The following is an 11,952-nucleotide window of genomic DNA, read 5'->3' on the forward strand; positions in this document are numbered from 1 at the left end:
CTAAGCAGAACTCTCTGAGGCATATTCTACCCGCAGTCTTTGAACAGAATTTCCTTTGACGTTAATAGGAATTAATGAAATAGAAACTTATTGAAAAGCATTGAAGGGTATTTTGATCTTGGTGTTTTATCATCATGTAAAAAAAAAAAAAAAAAAAGGACAAATAAGTTCATACGTACCTAGCTTACAGGTGGAATATTGATTTAAAAAAAAAACATTTCTGTTTTGTGCAAGCAAACAATGTACATGAGTTCAGAAATAACTGACAATTAAATCTAGGACAAAGAAAAATCCTACTTGGAGAGAGATTGAAACAATTGGGACAGCTTGCTTTAAAAAGGAGATAAGCAATAGTATACGGTAAAAATATAAAAAAGTAGAATGGGGTAAAAAAATTCAAGTATGCTTATTTTCAGAGTACATGAACAAGAAGTTCAACTAAATTACAAATTTAAAAGGCAAATTTAAAAGGAAATACTTTTCCATGCTTCATATCATTACTGAATATTAGAATGTCACTGAAGTCAAGAATCTGTGCAGAGCTGTATAAAAAATACAATTTAGTTTGGTAATTCCTGTGTTCTCTGACAAATAACAGTCTCAAAGTAACAATCTGCGGCTTTAAATGGCAGGGAGTTGGTAGTACAGTGTCACATTCAGTTTGATAGGTAGTATCTATTTTCAAAGAAGACTAATACAGTTACTTGGTGAATTACCACCACCACCCCCCCCGCCCAAAAAAAAAAAACACAACAGAACTTGTATATGTTCAAAATGAAAATACTCACAGAAGAAACTAATATATTTTAAATTGAACAATTTATTTTCTACTTTATTATATAGAATCAGGAACAAAATGCCTTGAAGGGTTAGAAGTAGTAACATACTCACTAGCCACTTTCGGAATATTTAAAGTTAATGGAAAATGCCAAGTATGCTTTTTAGACAAGTAATACAGTATTGAAATTGGAAAATGGATTTTATTTTAGAAGGAGGATGATTTTTAATTAGTGCTTTAAAATATAATATAGTTTCATAAGAATATATTGCCTTCTCTGGGTAATTCTTGATGAGACAGCAGTAAGAGTAAAGCCAGCAATATTAGGCAGTGACTGTTAAAGGCATCACTAATCTTTATATTCTTCATTTCAAAGGACAGAGAATCTTTTTGTGATCTTTTTACAAACCACTAAGAAATACAGACCTCTGAAGGATTTCATCTTCTTGGAGAAGCCGAAAATAAAAACACTGTACAGGCAGAGTTTTCAAGTTAATATAATATGATTCATAAGATAACCAAAATCCATAGGATGATATTCTTACCTCTATTTTGACATGCTGTAATGATATATAATAACTGGGGTGGCCTTGAAAACCTTTAAAGAATTCAAGAGAAATCCCTTTGAACAAATATGCAGGGGTCAATTGCATTATTGCCTTCTTTGCAAAGCTTGCAGATGAATTTGAGGACAGAGGAGTTTTGCTGGAAGACAGAACACCTAGCTTGATAAAGCAATAGTAAGATTATCAGCCATTTAGGTGAGCTTTGAAGTGACCAAGATGAGACAGACTATATTCTTACTTCTGTGGTGTGCCCTTGTGCAAGGCAATGAAAGTCAAATTCAGTTCCAGTTTATTATGTAAGAGAAAGAAAGCATTGGAAGCAAAGACATCAACAACTAATCTGCATATTTAACGTACTCACATTTATGATGCTGAAAGATCAGTAAAAAGGGCACACAGTTGGAGTGGGAGTACCCCCGAGTAAAACTGAACTCTAAATAATGTCCTCAGAGATCAAACAGCAGAGGTGTGACCCTTTTTGGATTCTCAATGGTTTAAAGCTCTGCATAAGAGTAGAAGTCACCTAGATCTATGGTATTCCATATGTTTAAATTAACCAATCCTTTGCTCAGAAAACAGTTACCTACAGTATCTCATCACTTTTGTCTCATTATCTAAAATCTACTAAATCAACAGCTTCCTGATCATGGTCAGGTTTATGTTTGTTAAAACCTCTTCCTAGTGTTCTGTTTTGACTACTTTTATTTATTCTTCCAAATTTTGGTTGATTTGAATCTGATGGCTTTTTATGTCTGTGTTACAGTTCTATTTATTGTTTTACATTTGTACAACTTGAGTCAGAAACATAACAAGTTCCTTTGCTTCCTCCTCCTAAGTAATGAGTTCTTTGCTGTCTGTTAGAAAAATATACGGATATATCTATAGCCGGAGCTTAAGGAAAACCTTGTGCTCATTTTTGCATAATATTCTTCCTTTGGTTATATGGGTACATAAGCAGATACTTAATAGACTAAGTCAGTAATGGCTTTTCAGTGTTCAGAGTTGTATAATATCCATGAAAACACATTATGTACCATATGTATATGTATTATGTCATAATGTATATGTATATCAAAGTTGCCATAATTTATATGTTCTATATTCTTCAGTAAAATGTAGTATTGATTTATAAAAACATCATAATTAATAATAAATATGTCTTCTCCAGAATTGCAGAGTAGTTCCTGTGGCAACCCAGGAGTTCCACCAAAGGGTATCTTGTACGGTACCAGATTTGATGTTGGTGACAAAATCCGATACAGCTGTGTAACTGGATATATTTTGGATGGCCACCCTCAGCTTACTTGCATAGCTAACTCTGTGAATACAGCATCATGGGACTTCCCCGTTCCTATCTGTAGAGGTAAGAGAAATGCCACAGTAATGTTCTCAGATGCATTATATTTATTCGTATGAAAACTTCAAATCTCTGTTTTAATTGTTAACTTTCAGACTGATTAAAGAAAGAAAAGGTTTTTTTGAATATTTTGATCTCTTGCTCACATATATGACATATCTCAGCGTATGCATCTACTAATTTTTAAGTCAATATCCTATTAAAATGATATTTCTCATTTTTTTAAAAAAATATATATATAAAGAAACAAGAACTAGAAACCTAGTAATAAGTAAGCCATAAATGTCTGTGTTCAACATGTTTACAACTATAGGAATGTAAATTTGGGATCCATTAATATTCCTAAGGACTGACTTCTTGTCAAGTATTGACTTGGATATTGAGCGATAAGAAGTTTGAAACTACCAAAACAATTGAGTTAGAGGGAATTCCCCTCATCCTCAGTCAGATTTGATAGCTCAAAATTTCTATATATGTGATATCCCTTGTATTCTAACAAATATTGCAGGTCAAAACCTTTTCTCTTGCTCACATTAGAAATATGGCAGTAGTACAAAATCCTGTTTTATGGGTAAATCTTATTTTCTGAGACTGTGAGAGAGAAATAATGTTTACAGAGTAACGAAAGGAGCTAATCTGATAAAATGGAGAAACTATCACTTCTACACACAATCAAATACAATGAAGTATTTTGACGAAACACTGTTATGTCAGCCAAGCTTGAGATCCTTTTCTGGATTCACAGGTTAACTTCACAGGACGTAACATTTATATTTGTCTAAAAAAATTGATGCAGTCTTGCAGGGGCTATAAAAACATTCTGACTAAAGTTAACATTTTGATAAATTTCTGATTAAAAAAAAAATCAAAATTCAGTTGGGTTAAAGTCTGGTTAACCAGTACCACAAAAAAAGTAATTATATATGGGAAATGTGTATCATTGGAAATACCATTCTATCTTTTCTTGTTCTTGGCTTAGAGCTATTTAACAAGTTTATCCTTGATCTTGAAGAAAATAAAAAGTTATTACTAATTATACTACTTTCTAGTAAAATTATTTATAACTCCTGAATCTTCCCCTCCTAATTCCCAGAAAAATGTTAGCTAGTAATGAAGAAAATACACATCCACATTTTGTTTGTGAAAGTGATTATAAAGGTTTGAGAAGAATATGTTAACTTGCACAAAACTTATGTTTGTAACAAAGTAGAAAGATAATAGAGTCCCCTGCAGACCATTGTTCAAATTCTTGATCTGCCAATTTCAAAGTGAATTGGCATAAAAAAGCATACCGTTAAATGAGGAAGATGAGAGACTTGAACCTGATGTTTCCGCTTGCCAGTCAGTCATCGCAGTCACTGTGTTACGTTTGCTTCCTTTTGATACAAAGTTTTTCAGCAGAACGTTGGATAGATTTTGCTTTTATTCCAAGGGGATGTGAAAATACACAGTGTAAATTTGAATTGGAATGATAAGCACTCAAGGTAGTCCTGTGGTTAAACATAACTCTAGTGTGTAAGCAGAAGACTATCTCATAAGGATATAAAAAACATATTTATTTTTATTCATGATTGGAGAGGTCATTATCTGAATACTGTCACTCTCTAGGGCAAAAGAGAGTTGACAAATTGGAAAGGATTCAGAAAAAGAGGAAACAAGTTCTGTCAGGTTTCAAAATTGTCATTTTGTCTAAAGACTGAAGAAACTCAAACTTTTCAGTCTATGTGAAAGAGGAGGAAGAGGTTACTTGATTTACTGCAGAAACTCATGCAGAAGGGAAATACTTTTTGGAGAAGATAATGCTCTAATCAATAGCACTGAAGAATCTAAGGAGTAAAAGCTTGACAAATAAATAAGAAAAAACCCGAAGTACACATTTTAATAGTGGTGGTTACGAATTACTGAAACATAAGCTAGGAACGTGGTAGATTCCTGATTTAAGTTTTAACATCAGGCATAATGGCTTAAAGACTTAGTGCACAAAATTACTGTTAAGATATTTTTGGTCTATGCTCGATAAAAAAAAAAAACAAAACTAATTATTTTCAATAGTTCCTTCTATGAGTTTATGTTTGATATCAGAAACATCTAACTTTGCATTTAATACAGACACCTTTGTGGTTCCATTGTAATGGATTTGGCCTAATTTTGTCTAATGCAATTATCCAACACAGAATTCTGCAGAAGGTTGGTAAAGGTGATTACCCACTAATGATCTGCTTATCTCTTTCTCTTTGTTTGCCATGGAGACTCTCCTTGATTAAACACTCATCTTTAAAGGGCTCCTCTGATAAATACTTTATTGTTCCCTACCAATGCTCATTATATCTAAAACAGAGAATCCTGAGACAAACAAATGAAGTGATGTGTAATTTTGAGAGTATATGTGTAAGAATGATTTTTTCTCAAGACTAAACAACTTGAATAGTGGGTTTTGGTAGATGGTCAGGTCTCTTCCAGAAATGCATATACTCGTTCATTTTAATATAATTAGTTGAGGAAATACAGAGTATTTCAATACCATGACCTAGGAAATGTCATTGTCTGATTTGTTAGAAAAAAGCCCCAAGAATAGCAAAAAAGTATACTTTATTCAATATTAATTTGTTTGCTTGTTTTTATCTATAGAAAATAAATTGAACAAAGCTCTGAACTTACAGAATGCTTAGATGTCAGCAGCGTTAAGCTCAGAGATGTCTTTAGATCATCCACGTGTAAATGTCAGTGTCATCTGCCTCTTGTCATTCAGAACAAGTAAATTTAGGGAGAAACTTTTTTTTAGATCATTCCTTTTACCTTGCCTTCACTTTGAATGAAGAGATCAGGAGGAAGTCGTGCTCATGTTTTAGCAATGTAATTCTTATACATTGATGTCTCAATGAGGGGAATTTAATGCGGATCAACAATGCTTAGTATTGCCACAAGCATCCATACATGGGACCCTAATACATGCTTATGGCTTAAATTTGGTCCATAACACTTATATATATATTTTTTTTTTAAGTTACACATTTTTGGGCCAAATTTTATTTATGAAGAAAAGAGTTATTCCTCAAAGGGCTTCCTTTTTCTTTATTAGTCTCCATAGGATTGTATTGCAAAATCAGTGCACATACCTTACAATAGCTTTAATTTATATCCTGTTTCTCAGTGAATATAGTTTGAATGCACAAAGTTTTTCACCTGGCTTTTGCAAGTTCTGATATTCATTAAAATACTGTAATTTTTATTAGATTCACTACAAAAGCAAAAATACCTTAATTATAAGGAAACTAAATTGGATTTATTGTGTTGTGGTCAATTATACCGTGCAGTACCCATGACTAGTTTTTGAATAACGTCTTCTTCCCTGACAAATTAATTTTGATAAGGTTGTTTTCAACAGTGAAAAATGACAGCAGCTTTATCATATCACCTGTGCCTGAGAAAATGTTGCAGCTTGCAATTTCTCCATAATGCAGAAAGCTAGGAATAATTTACTGAGGCTAATAAATAAGGTTACATTTATATATAATATTGTCATTCTATAAAGGTTATAATAATTAGAATAATCAAGGAAGTATTCTGACTTATATATTTTTAAAGGTTTTCCTGTTCCAGGGTAAAATGAATATTGTAAGAATCTTCATTATAAAAGTGGGGTGTTTTTTAGAATTCAGGAATTTCAAAAACAGAATATAGTTTTATTTGTATTCTATTATAATATTTTGTATTCTATTATAATATTTTTTCACATTGCCTGTATATATAGCTACAAAATATTTGTGACTATAAAACTTCTGTTCATATTTGTAACATGACACTTTGTTTTTACACTTGTTTGAATTGACATACATTCTGGTCAGACAATAAAAGTATACCTAAGAGTCTTGTAGACCCTCAAGTACGCTTTTTTGAAGGGGTTTATCTGTTTATATACGGCCTATAATGGTACAGAATTTTGGAAAGAAAATTAATACCCACCAAGAAATATGCATATAACAATTTAAGCATTTCACAGATAAATTTGGTTAAGCTGAGTCTGCCTTTGTGTCTTTGTTGTAAACTGGGCTTTGTAGGCTGTGGAGAGAACAAAGCAGGAGATAAAGTACTGCACTTGATGCCATGCAGTGCATTGACTACTAGAACTGGCACTATACACAGAGAAAAATAAAGTGCGCTAACTTAAAGGCAGGAATAAATTACATCTTGTGGGGAACGAGCATTTTTTTGTCTGAAGCCATTTCTTACATACAAACAGTTGTCACTGCTTATCCTTTGGAAAAGCCCCAGTATAGCTGTGTGAGACTGCATTGAAAACATATTGGATTATTTAAAGAAAGTTAAAAAGAAAACCAAAAAGTGTTGTAGAATGATGTATTTGTATATAAGATACAAAGATGACTTGACACTAATGAATGAGCAATTTTTCAGAGATTGTTCCACAGATCCCTTTTGGGACATTATACATCAGTGGCTTAGAATGGCCACCGCTCTTACAGTTGGTACATTAAAAAAATGTAAATGGTCTATGAATGACAACGATGTTGCTCTAAAATTTGAGAAGTTAATTCTTTCATTAACTAAAGGGGGGAGGAGAAGTGATGAAAAAGTCTATTATTTTACTGAAATAGTGGTATAATATAGATGTTGTGTGCATTCAAGTAGAACACTGTGTGCTTTCACATAGGCCTCAGAAGCTCTGCAAATTACTACCCTGAATGACTTTTTTTATGAAGAAAGTTACATTACCTTTTGTTGCTTTGACATTTTGCAATAAAAGAACTTTGTGAGTTGTTTGTTATGGTTATATTTAAAATGTGTGATTTTTATCACCAATAGAATCAAAATTTTGCCTCTATGAAAAGCATTGAAATTGCTCTCTAGTATGCCCTCCCATATTTATATTTTCTTGTTATATCAGTGTTATTCTCATGATAGTATCTGGTTCTTATTATCAGGGTCATTTCACATAAATACACAGTGTACTTAAGTGAACAAATATATCTAAGCCTGAAGAGTAGGAATCCCCACATGAATTTTAATGTGTGATCAGACCGTGGATTTCTTATTATTCAAAGTAGTGGTGAAACTTTACTGAATTGTTTGAAGTTAATCGAAGTCATTATTGACAACTGGTTGTGAACCAGGAAATTGGTACAGTAATATGAATGTTTATTATATTACAATTATCATATATTCCTAACATGCTAAAATATTAGTTTTACTGTGCTAATAATAACAATATTAGCATTACTAATATATACAGTGTTTGTTAAATGGCACTCACTGAAAATATACAAGCAAATAGCAATGATCTAACATAGCACACATTTCTTAACCAAACAACATTCATGAGAGTTCCGATAGGTTTTAATAAATTAAATTCATGTCCAAAACCTGTATTTGTTCATTTATTATAATGATGGCCACATTAATAACTTTTTATGATGAGTGGAGAACTGGAAGTACTCATTGTTCTCACCTGTGAAAACTTACAGCGTGCAATGATATGCTACTGTAATAGTGATGATACTTTAAAAAAAAAAATGTTACTAATTTTTAGAAAGCAAGCTCAGTATGGAAATGTTTTCAACATAAAGGGATTTAATTTTATTAGTTTGGGGGTTTTTGGTGTTTTTTTTTTTTTCTTAAATCAGGATTTAAATGTTCAAAGAGTGATTAAGAGATATACAAAAGATTGGGATATAGTTAATATATGTTTTCCTTACTTGTCCTTTCATTAGAAATGTATATATCCAGGTCAGAATATTCATCAGAACATCAGAATCACACTTTCATTTGGTTTACATGGTTTGGCTTTGCATATCCTCAGGGAATTTCAGGAATTCCTATCAGTAATTAGCGTTCATCAGTGCAGTAACCATCTTAATTTGGAAAACAGGTCTCTCAAATTACATCTTCAAACAGTATATCGTGGACTGGGGAAAGCAGCAGAACTGAACTCTTTCTAAATAAATGAAATTATGTTTAGAAGAAGAAAGAAAGTATATGTAATTATTCCAGAAAGTGAATGTTTGCAGGCAGTTGTAGTTCACACAAAAATAAGGAAAAGACAAACACAACAATGCGTTATCTTGCTACTTTTCGTGGAAAAAATACCAATAAGATCAAATTTAATAACAAAAGATTGTTATAACTATTGATACAGGCAATGAAGCAGAAAACAGAAAGACCAGATTTTAAATTCAAGAAATCTAACCCAATACGGAACAAAATAAAACTTTTTGAATACCAAAATAGTTGAGCCCACAGTTATGTTCAAGGCTGAGAATTAAGACTCCCTTCAACAACTGGGTGGAAGTTAGTGGGGGGGGGTTAATGAAAACGTTGAAACACTATTTTTATCTCCTGTTTTCTTAAGAATTTTCTTAAGCAAAGACAAAAGACATAGAAGTAAATGATGCATTGACCATTTTCACATATATCATTGAAATTGTATTGCAAAATTGTCACTGCGGACAACATAACAGTAAGAATTATACCTGCAATTGAAAGGGGAGTAGATTATTCTGAAGGATCAAGATGAGTGAATGGGAAGGATGAACTTCGAAAAGTAAAATACTAGTTTAGGCTAATAACTGACAATTTGAATAGTTTGTTTTGGTAATATATATAGTGCAGTCATCAAAGCACAATACTAGAGGTGTTAATTCCAACAGATCCCTAATCTTTTATATGTGATTTAAAACTAATTTCTAATAAAGTTTATTTGTTAGGAACCCCTAAAGACTATTTTAAGAGGAGAGATGTTAAGTGTATAACTCTAGCTTGATTCCAGATTGGTCTAGTAAATTCTGCTTATGCTAGGTAATTGTTTCCCTATAACATCTTACGTTCTTCCTACGTTCATTTTCAATCATAGAATCATAGAATCGTGGAATACCAGGTTGGGAGGGACCTCAAGGATCATCTGGTCCAACCTGTCTTGGCAAAAGCATGGTCAAGGCAAGATGGCCCAGCACCCTGTCCAGCTGAATCTTAACAGTGTCCAATGTTGGGCAATCCACCACTTCCCTACGGAGATTATTACAATGGCTGATTATTCTCATTGTGGAAAATTTTCCTCTTGAGTCCAGTCAGAATCTCCCCTGGAGTAACTTAACCATTACCCCTCATCTTTCCCATGTGTCTCCTTGTAAACAGGGAGTCTCCATCTTCTTTCTAGCCACCCTTTAAATACTGCAACATGATGATAAGGTCTCCCCTAAGCCTTTTTTTCTCAAGGGTGAAAGAGGCCAGTACTCTCAGCCTGGAAGGCTTCCCAGTCCTATGATCATCTTATTGGCCCTTCTCTAGACCCTCCTCAGCCTGTCCACATCTTTTTTGTATATCAAGGACCAAAACTGAAGACAGTATTCCAGGTGTGGCCTGACAAGTGCTGAGTAGAGTGGGATAATGACTTCTTTGTCTCTGCTGGTGGATACCCCTGATGCAACCCAGCATCCTATTGGCTTTCTTTGCTGCTGCAGCACACTATTCACTCATATTAAGCTTGTTGTCCACCAGGACCCCCAGGTCCCTTTCCACAGAGCTGGTCCTCAGCCAGGTAGCCTGTGATTCACTCCTGGATTATGTCATCCCAGGTGCAAGACCGTACACTTGTCCTTGCTGAACTTCATATGGTCCTTGTTAGCCCACTCTTCCAGCCTATCCAGGTCTTCCTGCAAAGTGGCTCTCCCTTCCAAAGTTTCTACTTCCTCACTCAGTTTGGTAACATCAGCAAACTTAATCAGAGTACACTTGATCCCACCATCCAAATCACTTATGAAGATATTCGTGTTGGGCCCAATATCGATCCCTGAGGGACCCTGCTTGTGACAGGTTGCCAGTTTGGAAAGGAGCTATTTACAACCACCTGTTGTGGCCTGTTAGTCAGTTTCCCACCCACTGCATAGACCACTGGTCTAGACCCTAATGCATCAGTTTCTCTAGAAGGGGAACTATGTCAAAATCCAGGTAGACAATGTCCACTGCTTGCCCCACATCAACCAAGCAGGTTACTTTGTCATAGAAGGTAATTAGGTTTGTCAAGCACAATTTGCCCTTGGTGAATCCATGCTGGCTTGTCCCAATCATGTGCTTCATTTGACTTGTGACAGCCCCCAGGAGGATCCATTCCATAACTTCCCCAGGGACTGCAGTAAGACTGATGGGCCTATAATTTCCTGGATCCTCCTTTAAGCCCTTCTTATAGATGGGGCTGACATTAGCCTTCTTCCAGTCTTCTGGGACATCTTCTGATCTCCAGGACTTCTCAAAGATGATGGAGATTGGCCTTGCAATGATGTCAGCCAGCTCTCTTAACACCCTCAGGTGGATAGTGTTAGGGCTCATCGATTTGTAGGGGTCAAGCTCCTGCAATAGTTTATATACCAACTCTTCTTTCACTGATGGCAAGTCTATGTTTGCATCAGCCTAAGTTTTTATTCCCAAGGCCTGAGGCCCAGCAGTGCTGGTAAAGACAGAGGTGAAGAAAGTACTGAGAACCTCTGCCTTTTCAGCATTGTTAGTGACTAATTCACCTCTCCTGTTTAACAGCAGGCCAATATTTTCCTTCTGTTTCTGTTTGTTGTTTACATACCTGAAGAAGCTTTTCTTGTAGTTTTTGACATCTCTGGCCAATTTTAATTTGAGCTGAGCTTTTGCTTTTCTAACTGCTTTTGCTTTTCTATGTGGCATGCCTGGATAAATCCTTTCTAGTGATCTATTAGCATAAATAACTTTTGTAAAATAATTTTAAATACTTTGACAGTAATTACTGGTAAATCCTGGGTTCATTAACTCATTTTACTAAGCTGCTTAATCCAAAAAGCTTTTGCTGTCATGGGCTTTAAATAGACTAGCATATTTTCCTCAGATTATTGGAATTACAGCTTGATAAAACTTTCTGTATGTCTCAGTTTCTGCCTAAAAATAGAATTTACCTGCGTATAAATGGAAATTGTGAAAATAGTATTCAGTATTTAAGTAATACTTTGCAAACCCTGTTTTACAGAATCATAGAATCCCCCCCGAGTCCCACCCCCCCTGCCATGGGCAGGGACACCTCCCACTAGACCAGGTTGCCCAAGGCCACGTCCAGCCTGACCTTGAACACCTCCAGGGATGGGGCCTCAACTTCCTCTCTGCGCAACCTGTTCCAGTGCCTTACCACCCTCAAAGTGAAAAACTTCTTCCTAATGTTTACTCTAAACCTGCCCTCTTCCAGTTTATAGCCATTCCCCCTTGTCCTGTCACTACATGCCCTA

General features: G+C 34.7%; 1 protein-coding gene across 2 annotated transcripts in view; it reads left to right on the forward strand.

Moving 5' to 3' along the window:
* CSMD3 (CUB and Sushi multiple domains 3) overlaps nt 1-11,952 on the forward strand; it is a 715,473-nt gene that overhangs the window by 160,854 nt on the left and 542,667 nt on the right. For both annotated transcript variants that reach the window (XM_009890359.1, XM_009890360.1), the window contains exon 4: nt 2,513-2,707. In XM_009890359.1, the coding sequence (XP_009888661.1) occupies nt 2,513-2,707 (195 nt within the window). The remainder of the gene's footprint in view (nt 1-2,512; nt 2,708-11,952) is intronic.

This window comes from Charadrius vociferus, unplaced genomic scaffold, assembly GCF_000708025.1.
Source record: "Charadrius vociferus isolate BGI_N301 unplaced genomic scaffold, ASM70802v2 scaffold168, whole genome shotgun sequence".
Lineage (NCBI taxonomy): Eukaryota > Metazoa > Chordata > Aves > Charadriiformes > Charadriidae > Charadrius > Charadrius vociferus.